The sequence below is a fragment of the Xylocopa sonorina genome, chromosome 3, assembly GCF_050948175.1.
Source record: "Xylocopa sonorina isolate GNS202 chromosome 3, iyXylSono1_principal, whole genome shotgun sequence".
NCBI classification, from domain to species: domain Eukaryota; kingdom Metazoa; phylum Arthropoda; class Insecta; order Hymenoptera; family Apidae; genus Xylocopa; species Xylocopa sonorina.
In genome coordinates, this window is record NC_135195.1 from 10,470,938 (window position 1) to 10,493,755 (window position 22,818).

The 22,818-nt window shown below is 47.8% G+C and overlaps 1 protein-coding gene across 13 annotated transcripts in view; it reads right to left on the reverse strand.

Moving 5' to 3' along the window:
• The window catches only part of Dscam2 (Down syndrome cell adhesion molecule 2), a 95,267-nt gene extending 92,674 nt beyond the window's left edge, over positions 1-2,593 (reverse strand). For all 13 annotated transcript variants that reach the window (XR_013103135.1, XR_013103134.1, XM_076910941.1 and 10 more), the window contains exon 1: positions 2,542-2,593. Coding sequence is in view for 11 of the 13 variants with exons in the window: in XM_076910941.1 (XP_076767056.1) it covers positions 2,542-2,569 (28 nt within the window). In the remaining 2 variants the exon portion in view is untranslated. The remainder of the gene's footprint in view (positions 1-2,541) is intronic.
• Positions 2,594-22,818: the final 20,225 nt, after the last annotated feature.

Here is a 22,818-nt window from a genome sequence, read left to right on the forward strand (position 1 = left end):
TCGACGTTCTTCATTGTCTGAACGATGTCGCCTCGTCCTCGTCCAGACAAACGTATTGTTCTTCTCAACGCAAATAAGACGATGTAGCTCTTTGTGGACGTTGATGCGAAAGCGAATCGTTCGCGCTCAGCCGCGGCTACCGCGTCCTTTTCGGATCTTCGTCTTTCATTTCTTTTTTTTCTTCCTCCTTCTCTTAGCTACTGTCGCGTTAATGCCTTGCGCGAGTTATTGGTAGGTATCGACGTGGAAAATGCGAAACGAACAAAGCGTTAAGCACACGCGATGTTTAGGGGATGAAACAAATCTCTAGCTTATTAAACGTGACGGATAAACGATACACGAGCCATGGCTATCGTTTCTCTTCGACCTCGCCCCTTTTCTATCCTCTCTCAACTTTCCCGCTGTCCACTAAAAAGTACAAAACGGTTAAACGGAAATTATGGAAGAATGACTTAACCTTTTCACTCGCGGACCGTTTTCGTGTTGCCTCTACCGAATTCGACCGCCTACCCTTCCATCCCGTACATATCTCCCCTTTTACCTTTCGTTTCATGGGATATGAATCGCAGTTAATTCTTGGTTCAAGCACGCGTGTCTGTGTGCAACGGCCAAACGCGCTCGCCTCTCTTTCCACGTCTTTCACCAACGCAAATTTTGGAATGAAAATGGTACACTTCAGAGCGGCGGCGGCGGTGTACGCGCGCGCGCGCGCGCGCTCTCTGGAATAAAATTACAGTCTACCTTTTTTGCCGGGTACTAGAGGGGAGGTTTTCCCTCTAACGAGACTTTTTCACCGGGCAAATTTCCGAGAGATATTCCTCGAACACGCGAGCACACGGGCACCGAGGACGATCGAGAATTTTTATAACCTCCAGAAGGAGAAACGGAAGGAGACGTACTTCGTTAACCGTCTTGCGATTGTGCCGGGATTTTCGAATCGAACTTAAATGGGGCCTTGTTCGTGACCGCTCTACCGTCCAGCAATTATTGCTCCTTTCACGAGGCTGCGATGTAAGTACTCGAACAGATTGGTTCCTTCTTCAATGAACGCCATTGTCCTTCAAGAAAATTTCAGGGACATTGGAAGTTCGATTTTATAGTCGATCAAGAATTACTTCGATGAACGACTTGTTCATTGGATATACATTTTACATCGACGAAGATTTAAATAAAATTGAAATTCTATCAGAATATTTCTTCGTAAATTCTCCTCGATTGACTAATTATTTTTTAATAACTCGCATAAATTCTGAAATCGAATGATACTTTGATCCCTAACTCACCCATCGTCGATTGAAAATTGAGAAGATCACGTCACTGGGGTAGTACGAAAATTATTCGACGTAGAGTTTGTTTTGAGAAGTCACGTACGGACGGCAGGGATGAAAGGGGCGCGTCCAGGAACAGGGACAAGTGTATCGCACTCGTACGAAACGTTTTCACGCATGACTCAGTCACCGGTGTCCGAGGCGGGCATTCATGCACGAAAGTTGGGCATGCAGCGTGAACTGGTCCTTTCATACGTCCGTTCGATGAGGGGGTGGGCGGCACAGATTCCTCGGCGGTGTTTCGCGTAAATTAGATTTACACGGGTGTCACGTGCTCGACGTTATCTTGTTCCGAATGGTAGGCCAGGTACCGTGCGAGAACTTTTCGGAATATACTGCGCGAGAGGGGGCGGTGAAGGGGTTGAAACGCGTACGTGTGCGCTGGGCGGCGATGAGGGCGAACTCGTAATTGTTTCCACGACGTGGAAGGTGCTCGTTTTCCCGAAATAGCACTGTAGCACCCGGAACTGCCGCTGAAGCCTCCAACCTTCTTTCTTCCTTTTGCTCGCGCTAATTTTACGCGCCAGAGAATTCTGTCAGAAATAGCCGTGAGATCGGTTCAGCCCTTTCATCCGCCACAACGGTGCGTCCGCATTCAAAATGAGAAACAGGAATGGGAGAAACAGCGAAAACAGTCTGTGTATCTTAAATGTTCCAGTCAACTGCCAACGATCGCTCTCTACAACGGGATGATAAACTTTAAATGGAAATTTCGAAAAAACTAACTTCGAACGAGAGTTTCGTCGCGTGTCCACTGTGAAACTTGCTCATGGACCACGCGAGGACCATTAAACTTCTGTCAGAGATAATCGTCAGATGACTGTGTTCTCTCATCCATCACATTAGTGCATTCGCATCGAAAATGAATAACGATGAAATGGGATGAACGATGAAACGTTCTCGAATCGCGCCTTTTTTCGTCGATCTGATCCTGAGATTACACGAGGCTCGTTAGATTTCAGTTAGGGGTAGCTCCTTAATTCGCCACGTCGACGTAGATACGCGTTAGACCCAACGATCAAAGCTTATCAATTAACATGCAAACCCCCTCGAAGAAACCAACCCTCGACTCAAGGCGATCAGTGACATCGCGCCTTTTTCGCCGACCTCGTCTCTCCGGTCCACGTCAACAATCTTCACTTCTGATCGCGATCGCAAAGTCAACGACACGGCACACGCGGCGGTAAAGAGTTGCGGAGCACACAAGACTTACCCACGAAGATTAGGCAGCGAGCCAGCATGGTTTCGATTCGCGGTGTCCTTGGACGTCGATCTACCTCGCACCCAGCGGAAGAAGGCGAGCGTCTTGATCGTCGTCAGCGTAGGTCACAGGATGTCCCACTGCTCGTTCGACGTCACGTAAACGGTTGGTACACGCGAGGAGCACGGCGAGATCAGCGATCCGCGGCTGGGGTTGTTGTCGCGCGCGAGCCGATCGGTGCGTCGTGGCGGCGAAGTCGACGGTGGTGCAGCCGACCGCGAAAGTGCACGCGGCGGCGGTGCAGGGTCATACGTGCGTGGCCAGAGGCGTCGCGACGGTTGAATCGACGGTGTATAGTGAGGCGAGGCGGGGAACAGATCGGTCGCAGATAGAGGCAAAAGAGGTCCGGCAGAAAACGCGGCGCGTCCACCCTCGCGAAAGTCTTTGGCCTCCGGCACCGCCGGCCACGACTGATCGTGCCGGGGAACCCCCGCGAGTACTCGCGCGCATGCGTTCATCCCTCTCCACGTAGCCCACCGTGTTGTCCTGCTTCCACCCTTGCCAGTCGGCCGTCCTCTCGTTCCCGCTGGCTGCCCGTGTCGTAGGGGTTGGAAAGGGTAGCTGCAGGTGCCATAAAGAATGAAAGGGAGGACGCACGGTGCGCGGCCGTTGCACGCATCTACCATTCGAAGATGTGCTCGCGATGCGTTACACTTTTGTCCGTTTTCCCTTCCTCGTATCCTTTTATTCCCCTCCCTCCCTCTCTCTCTCTCTCTTATTCCCTGGTTTCTTCTTTTTTTTGTCCTTCCTTTTTCATTTGTGTTTTTTTTTTGGTATTGTCTTAGTTATTGTTAGGAGGGTTGTTACAGAGGTAGCTAATGCGTGTTGGTCTTGTTCGAGATGTTCGAGTCGAGGAGGGATTTCTGCTACGGTTCGAGGGATTTCTCTTCTGGTCTCTCTGGTCAGGAAGGTAGAATGGCTCGCTGGTTCACGTTAAAGGGCTTCTGTCTAGGGTAAACGCAGTATCAATTGTAGAAAAATGAAACGTGTAGCAATTGGATCACTTGTGTCATCAATCTTTTCGTATCGTAGGACCGTCTAAATGTTATGGAACAAAATAACAGAAAAGAATTGCGTATATACGTCTCAAAACGAGGTTTTCGAGAAGAGGGGAAACTCGAGTGAGTAAAAATGATCGAAAGACCGTAAACGGTATTAAATAACGGGAAGGGGGTAGGCGAGGACCGGTCTGCTATGGTTCCAGTTCGTGTTCTTTTTCCAGCCCGTTATTTCGATGAAAGGTGGGGAAAAAAATGTCGCATGGCTCGTTGATCCGATCCGCGTGTCGCCTCTGTTTCCGTTTCCACCCGTTTCTTCCCCCATTTCTCATATTGTTACAACCCTAGCACGATTTTTGTCGGGCTTTGTAACGCGTGCTCTCTCGCGCGGCGCTGGAGCCCGATCGGCGAAGGGGCGCAGACGTGGGCGTAGGTGCTTAGACGGAATAAAAGGCCGCGAGTATTATGCTTGGCGATTGTTGCGTTCGCGCGGCGTCGCGTTCGAAGACTGGGCCGTCGTACGATATTTTGTGTACACCGCGCGAACGACCGCGGTCGTGTTTACCCTCGGGAATTGTCGCCCTCCCTTTACGAGACACGTTATTAATTTAAACGACGCGGCGGAAAGTTTGCCGCGCGTTCGACACTGTTCCGCGTTTAATTTATTCAAGTTTCCGTTCATTCAAAAATTCCTCACCCTTTCGATTTAAACGATTATCCCCGCTTCGCTGGTAGACGTTTTTATCAAAACACGCGAGTTTTTAATTTCGTTCGAAACATTAGGTCGTTATCGTGAATCCGTTCCATCGATTAGGTTCGAACATCCGTTGCGAGGAGACTACGGTGTCTGGAAAATCTGAATTTTCTTGAAATTTTGCAATGGACCTCCAGGGAAGTATCCAACAATTATTTTATTCGTAATTAAATTTAAGTATTTCATCAACTATAGCGCGATAAAGCGACTAAAATTGCTGAAATATTAAAATTGAATATTCCTGTATGCAATGCAAAATTGTTTACCGATTTCGTGTTTGTTTGTGAATAGTTTATCGTGGTAATACCAAGTATCGAAATTGCATCGTAAATCGTTTACACCGGTTCGACGTACCTTACACAATTCCTTGTGAAACACGCGGGATCGGGGATCAAACTTAAATCATTAATGACACCCACCGCTAGCGGAATATTAATAAATCGCGAGTATGTTTCCGTTACTAGGAGCATCGCGCATAATTTAAACGGGCGGCCGAATAATTCATGATTTCACATACGATAGAGATTAAAGTTTCAGCATCGTAGCCGCGATGTAATCCTTTTCGAGCCACAAACGCGATCCGCGAGCACCACGGTCGTTCATTGTGACCGTCGGTTGAAATATGTAGACGCTGGGGCCGCGAAGAATGAACCAGAAGCTGGACGATGCATAACGATTCCGCGGATCGAGCTAGCCGGAAACTTTTTAACGCGATACACATCGGCGTTGAAGCTCGCGGCGTGTAACGACTCGAAATTCTACCCCCGGCAGCGTGCGTGCATTAGCTGCGTCGAATTGTAAATCACTCGCGATCAGTTTTGAATCTCCCGTTCCCGACCCGCGTCCCGCGGAGTCCTCTGAATAGCTGAGCGAAATATTTTTGCCAATCCCGTGCCGCGGTTCGATAACAAAATTCCGCAGAATTTAATACAGCATCCTTTTTTATCGTTCCACTTTACGGTTATTGCGGAAGAAAATATTTTGATATTTTATGAAGGGATTTTTAAAGGATGTATCGACTCTGTTGCTCTGTTTTAACTGCGACTTCCGTTACTTTCCAGCGAAAAATCTATTTCTCATCAACTCGAAAGAAATGGTAGACGGTAATAAAGTATTGACAATATTTGAATGAAACGAACGATCCTCGAAAATAAATTTAATTAATTCTCCTCGGTGTTTATACATTAACATCCAACGAACGCGGAAATGAATTCCATTAACCGTAGAACCGGCGAACGCGAATTCAGTCTTTCAGCCGGAGGTAACCGCGAGGCTCACCTATAGACAAATTTATTTCGAAATTTAATATCCACGCGAAACCGAATTTCCGCGTGTAATCTAGTCTTCGTGACGCTTTGAGAATGGTACGCGTACACTCGTTACGCTGATCCTTTGTGGCGGTTCGCCGAAAATTTATCGCGCTTTACGTCCCGCATATTGCGCGCGACCGTCTTCCACGTCGCCGGATGTACCGTCTCTAGGTTTCCTGTACGAGCCGCCGCCACAGTCGAGGGCGGACCGAGGGGTTGGGCGGCACGCGGGTATCAGCGCGTACGTAGAAGAAAAAAGCAGGGGAAAAAGGGGGGTAGGACGTTTTGCAATCGTTGCATCTTTGAGGAACTTTGGAACTTACGTTGCAGGTTGGTGCACGCAGGCTGCCAAGCGCAAGAGGGATAGCCCGGGATGTATAATTCATTCCTCGGAGATCCTCCTTGTGTCGGCGTCTGTCTCTTTTCCTCCGGTTCCTCTACATTTTTTATTCTTACTTAAACAAGTCTCGACGACCCGTTTTTCTTTCGTTTCTCCTCGCAGCGTTATCTCTTTGTTGAAAGCAAAAAAGAAAAGAAATAAAGGAGAAGAAGGAAAAAGGGGGGGGTGGAGAAAAGAGGGTGGAAGTGGATAAGGAAGGGGACGGCGGTCGGAAAAATAGCGTGCCGCTTCAATTCTTCAATTTTTACACAGTTATTTGCCAGAGATTCCAACGTCGGAGTTTTAACGACTTTATTAAAATACACTCGACTCTGGCGACGGTTTCCACCGCGTCCCCTCGCGCTTCCTGCGGCCGAGCTGAAAGTTGCAAGAAGCTGGATGGCTGCAGCTTCTTCGCCGCACGCAGCGGTGGATTCCCGGTCATATTATATTCATACAGTTTTTTCGAAAGTTCCGCGGCTTCGTTCTTTATGCATACGCAACCGTGTCCCGAGAAATTTCCAGCCGAGGCAATGATCCGTCCGCGGAGTTAAATCGGACGATTGGAATTCTGATTCGCCGCTTCAGGGGTTTCTTATTCGCCTTCGCAGAAAAATAAGCAATCTATTTAATCGGTTTAGTAGAGCAATTTTCTATCTCAGTCAAAAGGTTGATACAAAACATTTGGCAGTTTTGTTGTAGCTGCACAGAGATGCATGAAACTCCATTAATGCACCCTAGACAGTTGCAATGCAAGTTGTAATGCAATGAAATAGGTATGAATGCGTTTCCTTGCGTTCAAAGATATCCCATTATTAACTAATGCACTTTAATAATTACAAAGTCGTCGTTGAAGTAAGAAAATTGTAGAAGGAAGTAGAGATGGCACCAACCGCCAACTGTTTCCTCTCTCCTTCGGAACGACCACCACAAACCACGGGGGGGAATGAAGTGGAAACGAACGAGACAGTTTGTTTTCGAGGGCGAACGTATCGCCGGTAATAAAGCTGGACACCCAGTGTACAGGGTGGCGGAAGGATGTGTTCATTGGCTGGCGGGAGCCGAGGGAGTAGTTCGGTGACGAGGGACACGAAAGTTTTGATGTTAAGCGGCGGTGGAGCTCGCAGGCAAGCTTGAGCCGTTTGAAAGGAACGACGGAGACGTTGGACAGGGTGGGAAAGGGTAAAACGGAGGGAGAAAGTGGTGTACAGCGGGGGGGACGGCATGGTGGACGATGAGAAAGAACAGAGTCGGCCGCGAGGGATGGAAGATGCGGAGGTAAGACGGAGAGGGAAGGAATTACCTTGCGACTAAAGAGAATGGTGGTGGAGAGTTGGAGCATTCCACGGAGAGAAAAGGAGCAACAGGATCGAAGAGCGCGTGAAAGAGATAGAGAAAGAGAGAGAGAGAGAGGATGGAGATCGTATGGAAAGAAAGGGAAGGCGCTCTGAGTATGTGTTCAGAGACGGCAGGGGTGGTTTGGAGTTTGATGCGTCGCGGGGGTTGCACGAAAACGAAACGAGGCAAAGTCGCGAGCGCCAGAGACGGATGGAGGTAGGCCAAGTAGTACGAGATCAGGAGAGAGAGAGAGAGAGAGGGATAGAGGCAGAAGGAGAGGAGAGGGAGTGCATCGGCGGCAGAGGGATGCGACGACTGTGTCCGAGCACGTCGTTAAAACCCGACCCGGGGCTACGGATTCCGAGTCGTCTACCGGTGGTAGCAGCCCCTCTTCGGCATCCTCGACACCCTCGACACCCTCCAGCAGCGCCGGTCTATCGCCCGCGCTCTACTCGTTCGACTATTGTTTCGTCAAGTGCGACGTAAAAGACTCGAAGATCCGCCCATTGTACCGGCTATTAAGGCTGTTGTCTTGACGCTCCTTTTCTCTGTCTTCCACGTGCATCTTGCCTCTAACCGCGTCTCTCTCGCGCCTCGACCCACCCTTTCGCTCTCTCCCACCCTGTAGCTGATAAGAGAGGCTACGCTGCAGGTCGCAAAGGGCCGACCTGGAACGGCGAATTCAAATCCGTCCCTGGGTCACGTTCCCTCGCGAGAAGCGAATTAGAAGGGGCGGAAGGGTGCGTTTCGTGGATGGGCAGAATCGCGCTGCTGGATACACGCGATGGTCGTTTCTTCGTTGCTTAGGCAGAGACGCGCGCGTGTTTTGACCTTAAGGGAATGTGGCGTAGTTGAAATATCGGTTGCGTTCTCGAGCCTTGAAAATGTTGGCTCCAGTTACTTGGCTGGTGGCGGTTGGCTGCTGGCGGTTTCCGGACGCGTGCGAGGCTGTGTGCGTGCGTGGCCTGGGTATGTAGGGCAGAGCGGAGACGTTGGGCTTGTAAGTTTTGTACGAGGAAGGGTTTTCGTTGCTTTCAGGAAACATTCTCTGTAGTTTGTATTCTTGTTGTTATTACTATTTTATCCGTTGTAACCAGCATTTCGTTTGGTCGTGGCATGGTAATGGATCCGTATAGTAATGTATTATAGCTTTACTGCACTTATAATCATGAACTGCTTGTCATTTTCATAATATAATTAGCGAGAATTATTCAAGAGCTATTTTAGTGTCATATTTAAAGCACAGAAAAATTTAGCAGAAAATATTCTCGCGATACAAGAAAGTTTCATAAACGCAATATAATTATAGGATTAATTAGCAAGTTTATTACTCGACAAGAGATCCAACATTCCAAGAGATCTATCTGTTACTTAAATGATAAAGAGGGAGGTTCGACGGAAGATATGAATTGCTAAAATTGTTTAAAAATATAGAGTTGCTAGTTGAGACGGTCCTCGACGTATCGATTTGATGAAAACCTCGTAACTTTCACAATTCCCATTATTTTCCCAGAATAACTTCCTGTGGAAGCATTTCTGCATCTCCTAGTTATCTTTTCGTAATAAAACTGTAGGTACTCGTGCTTCATGGCGTTGACCTAGTTAAGTAAATAATGAGCATCTTTCTCAGGAAGAAACTCCCATTACAAGTTGCTATACTCTTTCAAAACTGATTGTCCCGGTGAATCAATTTAGTTGGCCCTTGAGACGCTTTCGTATCTCCACCGGGCACGTCGCTCCCATAATTTCGACTAGCTTTAATCATTTTACAAAAAACACTACACAAGTCACGCCAATCTCTGCAAACATCGTTCGAGCAAGGCCAATAACCGTTTCAATTTTATCGTTTATGTCACTTCGAGCGACGCACGGTACGCGTTACTTAAATAACGTCCACCGAGAGGTACAATTAGCGACCATTTGCTGAACACGCGCGATATCCGTGGGGGAAAAAAGATTAAAGGAGCTTCTCGCGAATAAACGAAAAGAATCCGATGCGATGTATAACGTTCGCAAACAAACGATTACTCTTGAACACCCGATTCCCGTTCCGCGTTTGCCGTGCGACTAAGCCCCCCGACGTAATACGTTCGTTACGCCGGATTTATCTCTTTAATATAAAAGCCGCTTCTCCTTAAAATTGTGTATTCCTCCGCGGGCAGAAAAACCCCGGCTCGTAATTTCAGTTTATTTTCATGGCTGATTTACAGGCAGTCCGATAATCGAATTCTAAAAGCACCAGGCGAAAGCGGTCGGTAACCGGGGGGCGCTCGCGCGTTCACGGCAGAGGGTTGCACGTGTACCCGTGTAATATATCAGTGCAGGCACTGGAGAACGGTACGTCGTTTGTTTTGTACTAGTTACCTCTTTCCTCCGCATTCTTCCGACCATTTTGTCCCTCCCCATTAGTCCTCTTTCTGTCTGTCCTCTCGCTTTCGCCGTACCACCCCCTCGCGTTACCACTCGTCTTCTCACTTTTTTCACCCCCTTCCCACCACCACCTCCCTTGACGAGCCTTTCCTTCCCTTTTTATAATATCTAGGCGCAAATTGCACTTAGCGACGGTGCAATTGTTCCCTTTTATTTCCTTTGTGATGCATCGTAGGTACGAAATTGACATAAACAGTGGCTCCGGGCCTCTCCGTTTCTCATCGTCCACCCCTCGTCTCCTTTTATTCGCTGGCTTCCCTGGCGCGCGCTTATAGGGTGCTCCATAATACGTGAACTTTTTCATTCGCGACTCTCTCTCGTATCCACCGTCACGGTAATGCAATCCCTCGAACCAGCCGATCGTGGATCAAATATGAACGTCTGTAGCCAGGCTTTCATATGTCAAGATTATCGTTGCCAATTCAGTCGTGCTCATAATTAGCGTCGCTAATCGTTGCGCAAATAAAGTGAAAGGTAGTGCTTTCGAATCGAAACGCACATTTCCAGCGTAATCGAACGAAGCCATCGACTCAGATCTCCAGGCGTTTGTCCGTATGACATTTATAGGTCACTCACGGTGCCAGATACTACCTGAGCGTATCGTCTCGCACCCCATGAATCGGTACCAATCGTTCTCCATCGTTTATCCGTTCTGTTCGCCGTCCGACTTCGAGGTAACCAGGGTTCGCGTACCCTGCAACACCCTGTACGCACTCGCGACAGCTTCCATCCGAGCGTCGCGCGACGACAAATGAACTATTAAGGCAACGACTTAGCGGGGACCGGTTGAAATTTCCAGTGAACGACGTAGCCCGCGCGAAACGGCTCCCTCGCTAAGTAAGTCTATATCTGGACGTCAAAGGCGATACCACCGATGCAAACGGTGTGTGCTGTCTCGTTTCAGAATTAACTTCCGCGCGGCCCTTTGACGCGTCTACCGAGCATTCATGGGATTTCCTCGAGGAAACTCGTCGAAACGGATTCGAAGAATCGTGAACCGCCAATGGTTGTAGGTGGCTGCCTCGTGAGCCAGCCAGAGAGAGAGAGACAGGGGATGGCGTGTGGAGGAGGGTTGGTCGCAAATTGGCTGGGTAATCGATGTCGATCTTGGAATTCCATCCTGGAATCGGGACGTTGTACCGTTTAATTAGAATACGACTGCTCCCGCTGTGTCAAATGCCGGAGCTACCCGAGTGGACCCTCGACTTCTACAGATTTTCGTAGCCTGTCGTCGGATTGATCGCGCCTCGCTATCATCCCTCGCCGTCTCGCGCGTCGCACCGGAAACGTGGGTCTTCTGCGAGCAACCAGTCCCGAGATGTACTTTAATGCGATTATTTAAGTGAAATATGGCACGCGAGTAGAATGTACAATTCCATGCTAAGGAAAACGAGAAAATATTGCAGCTGTTGAAACAGCAGTTCGATAACTCGAAAGTTACCATCGTCGAATCAATTTCGAGAGTGTGACTCGATGAAATTTCCCAATTAATTTATCAGCTTATTCAGGTCAACATAGTTTTGTTTGTCGCAATGGAATTAACGAATACAACGCATAGGCCACGCGTGACGCCAATCATCGCCGCGACATTCTAAAAGAAGGCGGTATCGAAGCGTCCTGACCAAGCCGGAATATAAACCATTAATTAACGGTTGTTGGCTTGTTTAATTGGCATTAGCTTAATTGCCGTTAGTATCCGCGGGATCTCGAACGGAATTGATGTCGAAATAATGAGAATATCGAAGGGTCGAGTAAACGCGGGAAAGAAGCGCGACGGGTAGCGGCGGGGGTTGGTCGGGGGATGGGCGAGGGCGCCCGTTCGAGAATGAATCGAACGGAAGAAAGGCTCGTCGATGCGAATGTTTTCTAAAGGATAATCGAGACAGGAATAAGATAGCGCGCGGCTGTGGCGGCGAAGGGGAGGGCAATAGAAATGGGAATTAATGAAGATTCGAGATAGAGAGTAGAGACGGCCAGCTCTGAATACGTTATTGTGCCTTTTCATAATTCGCCCCGTCATTATTTCTGTATAAGAATATTTTATTCAACGATATCAATCGATACCACGCGGCACGGTCGCGTGCGTGTTGGGATCGTCGACGGGTACGCTTGCTCGTCATCTAACGATTCAAATTGAAAGAATCCACGGCAATTGGAAGGTAGACGGGAAGCGATCTTCGAGAACAAACGTCTTCCGTGTTCTCGTCCACTTATCCTTGTATATCTTTGCATCGCGTTCCGTGTGTCGTATCCGCGAAATGCAGAATTTCCCATGCAAACTGAGCGAGGCTGTAGATCGTAAACGATCGACGATGAAAATTTCTATCAAACAAAATATTCTATGCGCGTTAAACTATCGGAGAGAAGTAAAAGTGTGTTAAGGAAAAATTGACGATTTCCCTTTAAAAAGCTGTCGTGAAAGATCGCTCGAAACAAGGTTGCATCCTGAGAAACTCTGTTATCGAGCGTTCGCCGTCGAATCGGGCACGAAAGGTTCGCCAGCCGAAGAAGAAACGAAGGATCGAAAAGTAATAGGTGATAGGACGGCGAGGGTTAAACGGCCTTTAAAATTTAAGGCCTTTCCACCTTCGTCTACGATCATCCAGCTCGTGGATGGGAGCTCCGGGTAAAGGGGTTGTGAGAGACGCGAGGGGAGAGGGTGCCGAAGAAAGCCGCGTCTTAACTGCTCCAGAGACGATAGATGCGAGAGTGAGATAGGCCACGAATCGGGGTGCGAGGGCCGCGGCGGGAAAACCGGCTACGTGAAGGGTCATAATTAAATTCAGATTTCGCGGGGATTGGCGGTGGTAAAAATAGCGGGGCCGGGTGGCAGACCTCGCTCGAGGAAAAAGTAGGGTGGAGAAAGAAGATAGGACGGTGGTAAGGACTCGTCGTCCTCGTCCGCGTCGCCTTCGTCGTCGTAATTGAATTAAAATTTGAATCGTCGAAGAGACGAGTGCCTTAAATGGGCGCGGAAAGGACGAAGCCCTGGGAAGTCGGAGCTGAGGGACGGGAGAGGCTTGCCACCGGCAGTGGAGGACGCTATATCCCGCTCGCCGAGTAATCTCGCGTCTGCTTCTTCTCTCTCGGCGAAAATGCGAAACTGCTAAGCGAATACCTTCCGCGGTGAAAGTCGCCGGGTCGCGATTTTGCCCCCGCCATCGGGAATCGAATAATGCGGCTCTCGAGCGCTATGTGTACAGCCGAGACGTTTTAAACGGTCGCGCGGCCCGTTCGAAGTTGCGACGTGCCATTCAATGCTGAAATTGGTTCCAATTTATGCCGGCGGGCAAACTTTGCCGCGCCCCACTGCTGGCGGACGGGAATTTGTTTACACCGTGGGTGACACGGTCGTTGAACTTGATACCAGTGAAACGTGTCGGCCTTTGGGCGATGAATATGAACAGTCTTGTCCGGTTCTGGCTACGCCTCGCTTGTGACGGACATTGACTACTTGATTGGGTAATTGCTTCGGTGGGACGAGATCTTGGAGCTACTATTACCATAGTCCAAGTCACTGAATACAAGATCATGCTAACAGTTCTATTAAGAAGAGTGTAGTATAGTATTTCGACAAAGTGGTTCAATAAATCATACATGGTACGATAGGATGAAAAGCAAGGGAATATAAACCACTTTTCGAATTACAATACACAACAATACTCTCATTTCCGTAAGTTACAAATTTTATTTCAAGTAGCGTTTTCGTTGTCTGATTAGAATCTGCAGCAGCGACTGCTTAATATTCATCAGCGGCGCGGCTAACATGTTGGGTCCCACGATTGTGCGTTGCGCAATGGAAAATCGAATCAGTGTTAACACAGTGGCCGCGTTAGGTCATAAAACGTCACGTATCCCACGGATGGCATGTATATGGAACAGCGTGGCCCGGGTTTTCCTTCTGGTATATACGAGAACGGTTGTACGTACCCGAGAAACGGGTAGTTGAACGGGGGATCTTTCTTGCCTCTCGTTTAAAGAGCGATGGCCGCTGAAGGACGGAAACTCTAGCCTTTCAAGTCGAACTTGGTACCGAGTTAAGAGTTTTCCCCCTCATCGCTTCCTCCGCCGCCTTCTTCTCGATCTCTTCCTCCCCCTGCCCTTAGCCGTTCTTCCGCTCTCTGTCCCTCTTCTCGGCTGGCATTCCCCGGTGTGCGACACGAATGCCATTCCACCATCCACTTTGACACGTTTCGGTCATCCTTAGAAGTAGTACTCGCTAGATTCGCGAGTCGATCATTTACTGTTCTTCTACGGCTCCACAAATAGCGCCGGCGATATATCGAGAAACAGCGGGGAAATCATTGCAAAGTTTACCATTACCAGCGTATCGTATTTATACGATGCAAACGATGGAGGGGCGGATATAAATTTTTATTCAACGACGAGATTGAATATAACGCTCGCGCTGGTGCGGAATAAACGAAGTGGCAAATTTAGTAGATACATCGCGCCCGGAATATTCGTATTAAACGGATCGAGTTTCTGAAAAGGTCACTGCGCGACCATTTAAACGGGAATCCTACTCTCATAAGCCCGCGAGGATAGACGCAGATATAACTTCCAAACCGGCGGGACTTGGCGCGTGTCTGCAATTTAACACTGACGATATCAGACTTACAGAATCCGATACGAATCCCGGTGAATATACGAAATACGATACCGAAGAGCTCGGCTTCGCGAGGCGCGAGATTGATGAGTTCGAGCGAGAGAGCCATCGCGCGTATCCACCCTTATTATACGAACTTTCACGTCGAACCTAGAAAGGGCATTACGATCGCCAAGTGCATAATCTACGTTCGCGGTTCGATGTTTCAGACACGTACTCGAGGCACATTCGCGAGCCACGAATTATCATCACGAATAATTAGTTAGCACGGTAGTCACAGACGTGGACGCTGCGGTCTGCACGTCCACGATGATATCTTTATCGGACAATAACAGGTTGCATAATTCTACGATCGAGCGGCGATATCAGATCCAACACGTACACGCGTGTCCCTATCAGCCACGCAAACACGGGATTCTACGTTTCCGTTATCGCGAAACTTTTGATTTATCGCGTGACACACGTTCCATATTAATCCCACATGCGCGTAGATCGCCGCACTCGCGATCACTCACGTTCGCCCTCGCGCGATCCTAGCCAGAAAAAAAGAATTTCAATCTTCCTATCACCGCTCGTGGGCTAAATCCCATAAAATAATCGACGCCAATCAAATTCAAACTCGGATGTCTTGTATTATTTTTTTTACAGTTGACAGTTCACTAATTACCAAGGCGAAGGGCTAATGCGGTCAGCAGCGAGGATAAAGTATCGCTGGCGGACACGATGAAAAGGTGTATCGCGTAAGCGCGACCTATTTAATTGATTGTCCCTGCAGGGGGACGTTGGAACGGTAATTATTTTTAATTATACCCCCCTGCCGACCGGGCAATTACTCAGCCGTATCGTTCGAGTTTTCGCAAGTCGCCCTCTTTATTCGTTTAGACGCGGCGCGATCGTACTTCCGGTCTGGAGGCGAGCGTTCGCCAACCGGCGATTCAAGATTCATTTCTGGTAAGCCGTTCATTACCAAATTGGCTTCCGCGCATCAGGGGTGATTTAATCGATGAACAGGCTCGCTTTGATCATGGCCATCGACGCAATCGTCATGTACCGCGTATTAGGTCTTCGTTTAAAATTAATCGCACCCTATTATTGAGGATGGTATTCGGACACAATGGAACAGCCGTGTGCTTCTGACGTGATGCAGTCATAAAGGTTCGAACAGCGCCTGGTGTAATTAATACGATTCAATATCGTCTATATATTAATGTAGTAATTCTGATTTATCTGTTTATTGTTTCGTTAAAGAATTATGCGATTGCAAGATAGCCTTTGGCCAGAAAATTTGTTTCAAATTATTCATTCAATTTTCGTGAGTGGATTTCTGTTTTAAGTACGAGCGTGTGAAAGGTTGTACCACGAGACGAACGCGTTCGGTCGGAGTAACGATTCGTCTAGAAAGAAATCGCTTTGGAATATTCAAGAAGCGTTGTCTGGCGGATAGCGCGCGTTTCTCTCCTATCTGAAATGTATTTCCTGCGATACCATTTCATCACGAGATTTTAATGAGTTGGAGATCCATTACTGTCTGAAGAACCGTCTGCATATCGACGAATGTTCTGTTTCCACTTCCCCTTTTCGGAAGATAGTGACGCTTGTGTCGCGGCATCGGAGTAACGCGCGATTCCAGGGCTGGGGCGAGAATTCTTTCTTCGTGGTATAACGAATAATCAAAGTTTCATTCAGTTGCATCCAAATTTCTCTACGTATCAACATTTAATTACATTCAGAGTTATTTTTAGAATTCCCTCTCTCAATCAATTATCCAATTCTTCATTTTATTCAAAGTAACACCTGAATTCGAATCCTCGCCGAATCACAAACACTTATAATATCAAAAAGAAAAGCAAGAAAACAATTCCTCAAAATAACGATGCGAAACGTGGATGTTTAAAAACATTTTTCCTGTACGCGAGGGCGAACGGTTCTTTAATTCGTCCCTGGCAGAGCATCTCTCGCCGGGGGTGGATTCTAATCCGCAATTTCAATCTCTCTTTCTCCGAGTCCCGAAAGAAGTGCAAGTCTAGGAAGCTGGAACGAGAGGCGCAAAGGGGGTGGAAAGAGAGAACAGCGACGCGGGGTGCGACGCGGGGGTGAAGGAGACAGAGGGCGGTAGAGCGAGCGAGTGTGCGAGCGGTCGGGCAGAAAAACGGGGGATGCAGTCGTGAATCAACGGACGATTCACAGCGGGACTCATTCCGTGTTCCTTTTATTCCTGAGACTTGTGGATTGATGGTATCGCTCGCAGATGGAGATGCGTGTAATTTTTATAACGCCCACGCCTCGCGATCGTCTACGCCACCGGAATTCTAAGGGACATCCGGCGTGCATACCGCGTCGGCTGCGACACCCCGCCAGGTTAGTTATGCCTCGTCAATTTTCATACGCCGTTCAACGCGTCGACCTTTGGTCGCTTTTGTTTCGTGCAAATGACGACTTCAACCCCCTTGGTTCTAACGAGGGTGGTCGACTATTTCGCGAATAACGCGCATTGTTTCGAATATTGGGCGCGTATTCTTTCCGGTTACCTGTATTCGGCGATTTTTACTCCGTTTTGATTTAGCCGAATACGTAGAGAAGTAATTAACAGCTGTTCTTCGTTTAAATCGTGAAACCTTGGATTTTCTACCCCCTTCGGCTGTACGCTTCGTACCTGTTGAAGATTTACTACAAATTACCAGGCGATAACATACTCTGATGCCATGAAACACTTTTAATCGAGCAACACGAATGCCAATTACACCTCGCCACCCTCCACCAGATGGTAAACATCGGATACCGGAAATACAAGCCACGCCTCTCAACGATTCACTGCCTTGTTACCCTGTATAATCCGGTCTGCACAAACGGAGATCGTTCACAGGTTATCGAATATCGCCGTAGACAAAAATACCAGCAGCGGGAAAATAATTTTGAAACTCGAAGTCGGAATTTAATCCGCGTCATCGCTTTACTCGTCCCTATTTCGAGGTGATTTGCTTTTGCAATTAACAGAGCTACACATACATTTCGAGGTAAATAAAAAGTCGTGCCAATTAAATACACGAGTCATAAATTGATGAGCTGACTTTCCAAGAGACGGAATACAGTACAAAGTGAATCTGTTACAAGATCATAGGTAATTCCTTTTCGTACCATGCGCTCCAGTTACAGTAAAGAAAATTTTATAAACCGTGCACATACGAATGTCGAAGAGACAGAATATAAAGTGAATTTTTGAACAAATCGTAGGTAACTCTTTTTGCAATGGTCAATTTATGCGAGCGAGTAACTTCATTGGAAAACAACGTATCTCCATGGCGAACCTTCGCGAAAATCGACTATTTCCAGTTGGAGACGATGGATTTCTGTTGGTAGTCCTTGCGATGCATCAGGTTTCATCAGGTTTTCAGAAACTAAGCATCTTCGTTTCTAATTTGAAGTACGATTTCCACGTTTGAAGCAAGGCGCGTGGCGACGATCGAAGCCAGCCGCGAGAAAAACATTTCGCCGGATAACGAAGTTCCGGCATCGATCAGGGACGAGCCGCGAAGCGACTAAGCGGTTCGAAATTGTTCGCCGATCGGCCGTGTCTCCGGCCTATCCGAAATCATTCCTGCACACGGAATCAGCCGATTTTATCGACCGCCGGTAGCCGAGTGTCACTTTTGCCGTTCCTGTTGGATCTTCCGCACGCCCCTGTTCCGCCTTTCAACCCCGTTCGCCTCCCGCCCCGACGCTCGGTCAATACGACAAATCCGCCGGCAATAAAACACCGACTCGCGCGTTCTCGTTTCTCTTTTTTCCCATTTTTCCCCCCAGTCCTTTTGTCTCTGTTCCTCTTTTTTAACCTCTTCCGTGCTACCCGCACCCCAGCCTACCGCGGCCAGCACCCACCGCACCCCAGCCACCTAAAGTCAGCCCAGCTAGAGTTCGATTCGATGCGCGAGTAATGGGGAGACAATTATCGCTCGTTCGTTATTTATTTATTTAGTTGGTTGTTTAATCGTTCGACGGGGTTGCGGAGGAAGTCTCTTTAGTGTGCGAGAGGGGGTGAAAATTCATAAAAGTCTGCTAGCAGTGTTTTGAAAAGGAGCGACAGAACTCGCAAAATAATCTGGACTCTACATGTACATAGGTTTTTGATTAAAATCAGAATTTTCCCGTTGACTAATATTTCGAGAGCTATTGGTCTCTCTCGAGCGAAGAGGTGGTAAATTCGCATATCAACTCTCACTGATCCCAGCGTACTACCACCCGACACCCCTTTCCGCTTTCGACTCGTTCCAGCTCTCTTTCGCTGTTTCGTTCACGGTCTCTTTTCCGTTTTCGAAACGGCCACACCAGCGTGCAACGTATCCTGGAGGCCACCCTGTATGGATCCAGGCCGGTGGCCCAACAGCGAATAATAAATTATCGCCGGCCAGTGGCGCGCGTGCATCCGAATTTTCCAACCCCCTTCCTTTCCACCCCCGAATCTCCCCATTTCGCTCTAATTCTTTCTCTTTCGTTACGTTCTCTGCGTACCCCCTCGCCTCCCTCCCGTCCGTTGCGTAGAAAATACCGCGACGGGTAATTCGAGCAGAATTAAAAAAAAATACATTGGAATAGGCAGGGTGGTGGCGGTTGCGAGGGGTGGCGTAGGGGGCCGTGTCGATTGAATCGAGGTAAAACGACCGTGGGGTCTTACTTTTTTCGGTGAAACGCACGCGTTCGTTTCGTACCGACTATTTCCTCTTTTTCTATTTTTTTTTTTTCTATTTTTTTCGTTCAAATTTTATTTTATTTTATTTTCGTTCAGAGGTACAGCGCTGCAGTGCATTGCGATAAGAATTGGACTGTGATGTAACGGTATAGACGTGGAATAAAATTTTTATGCGACGGAAATGTGTGCGTTGTTGGACGTTTAGTGTTTGTGAATGCTACCGTTATAGCGTAATGCGTCGATAAAAGTTTGCGTTCGTTTTTATTCCCCTTGTCACGTTTAACAGTTCGTACGGTATCCAATACGGTGGAAGATTGTTGCAATGTATTAACCATTTAGAGCACCGTTCGTATTAAAACTCGCAGAAAAACTCTACTAATATATATCGTTGGTCTTTTCCATCACTCTTCGATGCATCAAAATTATTATCACGTTTGGTACTACGATACTTTTGTAAAGATCGACTGCTATTCCTTCGTTCGCCAAATACTTCAATTAATAATGCAACTACGTGGCAGGTATTAGCATTTCCACCGTTTAAAGCGTTTTAATTGCAAAATGCCTGGTTAAATCTTAATGAAGGTCTCTGCTGAGGTGAAAATTAGATGAAAATAGAGGAACAAAGGGCCCAGGTATCCTGGAAATTAGTTTATCGTCGACGGGAAAACGAGATGGGATTCTTGAATAGTCGCCGGGCTCGTTCATCTCGGTCTGAGCAAGGCTTTCTAAACCCCTTAACCGTTGCAGACTGGTTACCAAAGGCGCTCCGTTATATGGTCCTGATGTAACAACGCGTCTCTGCGATGTGTCTTATTCATTCAGCTGCTTTCTAGTTCAACAATAACCTTTACGGTGTACACCCGTTCCAAAGGCAGGACTGCATTTCTCGCGGGATAATAGCCATTTGCTACTTTGTGACGTAACAAACGTCCCTGTTCTTCGAATTAGTTTTGTTTCATAATATCTTATTTCATTGCTGCGGCTCCCTTTGTGGACAGACGTTTCAATGCGCTGCCATCTTGCCACTCCATGAAACAACATTCCATTAATATCAAATAACCGTCGCTTTGTAGTACTTGCGCGATTCACTTGGTACTTATCATTTTCCATTAAAATTGAATATCGATTCGTACAAATTGCCAGTGCGCATAATGCGTCGCTCGATTTTGCGACGAAAGATTCCAGCTGGAAAAATGCGATCTCTAAAGGGTTCGAGGTCGATCTTCTCGGAAGTCGAAGTGAACGGGAGACTTCGCGTAACGGGCGGCAATTCCGAGGGGCGCAGTGTGCGCCTAATTGGCCAGATTTGTAATCGGCCACGGTGAGCGTCAGGTCGATTCGGCTTTGGCACTAGGAGCGTGTCCCCGCGTGGCAGGGGTGAAACACGGCCGCGTAACAAGGAGGGAAACACTGCATACATTCAAGCGGATGGAACCGTGACGGCGGATAGAGCAGGTGGAGGAGGCTGCGAGGGTGGAACGTAGGGAAATGGGACGCGACAGGGGTGGAAAGAGAGAGAGAGGAAAACGCGAACGGAGGGGGACGAGAAATAGGTGAAGCGAGAGGCGCGTATCGTTTTCGATGGCGAAACAGAAACGGCGCGGTATTGGAACGCCGATGAAGAGGGGCGAGTGCCGGTGCTGAGCCTGGCCGTGTGGCACAGATGTGTTTGAAACGTGTTACCACTACCAGGCCTACCCCAAATTTATACCCTCGCCCTACCGCGCCCCGTACCGCCCACACGACCATCCCCATTTCACACACACGTACACACACCAACGCGCATTTCGTAATCCGCGCTAATTTAATTGCTCCTCGTCATCGATGGCCATTAACCGGAATAGAATTGTCGGCAATATCGTTGCCTGTACAAGGTGCAATTTCTACGTCACTCAGCTACGAACGGAGAGCTTCGCGACGAAGACGTGACGGCGAGGTTAGAGGATATTATCGCGACTAAGATCGGTGATTGGGAAGGATTCGGAAATTTGGATGCGAATCGATGAGGACGGATGCGATTAAATGAAATAAATCTGTGATAACACAGAGGGATGATACGATTTGGGGGTGAGAAAGATGAACGTAAAAATTGTCCAAACCGAGAGACTTCGTTTTACACTTTCGACCTGCTTTGGTAAAAAGGATCTCCTCCCATTCTAGCGCGATGCACTTGGACACATCTCGCGATGCAATAAGCAAAAAATCGAGGCTGATCGATCGAGCGAATCGATACTGAAATTTCGCATTCGATCTCGATGGGCGTCCGCGTTTCGAATATGAAAATATGGGTAAGTGGAGGCGTTAGAGCGTTACACTGGCAGGGACGATACCGTTTCCGGTTTTACCATTCGCACGCTGCACGGCGGCGGCGGCGGCGGCGGCGGCGGTCTCATAAATTGGTGTCAGTCGATTGCACGGCTGCGAGCGAGGCCATCAGCGTCCAATAAATTTATGCGACAATTGATGCTGCCCGTTCGTCTACGTTGAAGAGCCTTCAACTCGAAATCTAATTGGTCGCGCGCGGCTGAACGCGCGTCGAATATGCCATTAATCGAAACGGAGTAGCGGGAGCGTCGTCACGTTCCCTCGTCTTTCGTCTGAACGAGACGAAACTTCGGTCTCCCGCCGCCGCCTGGCTAGTTTCTTGCTGTTTGCCGCCAAGCTACAGAGGATGTTGCGAATTGGGATTTCAATTAAATCGCGTTATTGCTTGTTGGGGAATTTCTCGGAATATTAGCACTCTTGTACCACCGATATATACGACGCTGTCTCTTGTTGTTTAAATTCTAATTACATCCATCGTCAACGAACCGTGGATTCCCAAGCGTTTGAAAGAGATTTGAAGAAAAGTCGAAAGAAATTGTGCAAGCCGTATTGATCTTTCCATTGGTTTCAATTAGGATAGAAGAATAGATCGTTATGCGAAACATTTACATAGTTCAAGGAAGACTACCTTTCTACGACGAAATTCTTCCCGCAAGTACGCGTGCAACCTGCGGTTGTGCAACTTTGTTAAGTGGAAACGGGTCTTCTTTTTATGCGTATTGATTTCTGTAGTCGTTGTGCGATTGGTTCGATAAATACCAGGTATAAAACGAAGGTAATGAAATCGTTTTACTTGGCTGCTGTTTTGCTCGAAAGGTGTTTGGACTTTTGGCTTGATTATTACTGTTGCAAGCGGTCGTGTACGTGTCTTCGTGGGAATCTAATGGAGTTGCGAATCGCTGCCTTTATCATGGTTCGGTTGAAATGCCATAAACGGGCAACAAGATGAAAGGGAAGCTTCCCGTTCCGGCAGAAAAAGTCGCCGCTTTCAACGGAAAGGATTTCTCCAGCGATTCGTTCGCTTATCGATTTGATATATTGAAAGATACTCGCGATCGGAAAGAAATCGATGCGCTTTCTAAAGCCAATTAGGATGTGGAAAGGAACGCTTGGATACTTCCTTCTGTTGTGTACCACTGAATCTAGTATTCCCTATGAACTCAATACTTTCACAAATAATTTGTGATTTAGCTTGAAATGTATAAGAGAAAGACATATCGATTTGCAGAAGAGCTTTTGCAACATGTCTGTTCTTCAAATACCATTTACTTATACTTTTCCCTACAAATACCTGAGACAAGTAGCTTGTAACCATCTGTCTATCCATATACGTATCCTCAGAGACTGTCTTCGACAGTGGTCCCAAAATGGATAGCAATTAATGGTCTCCTTAGCTGGCATC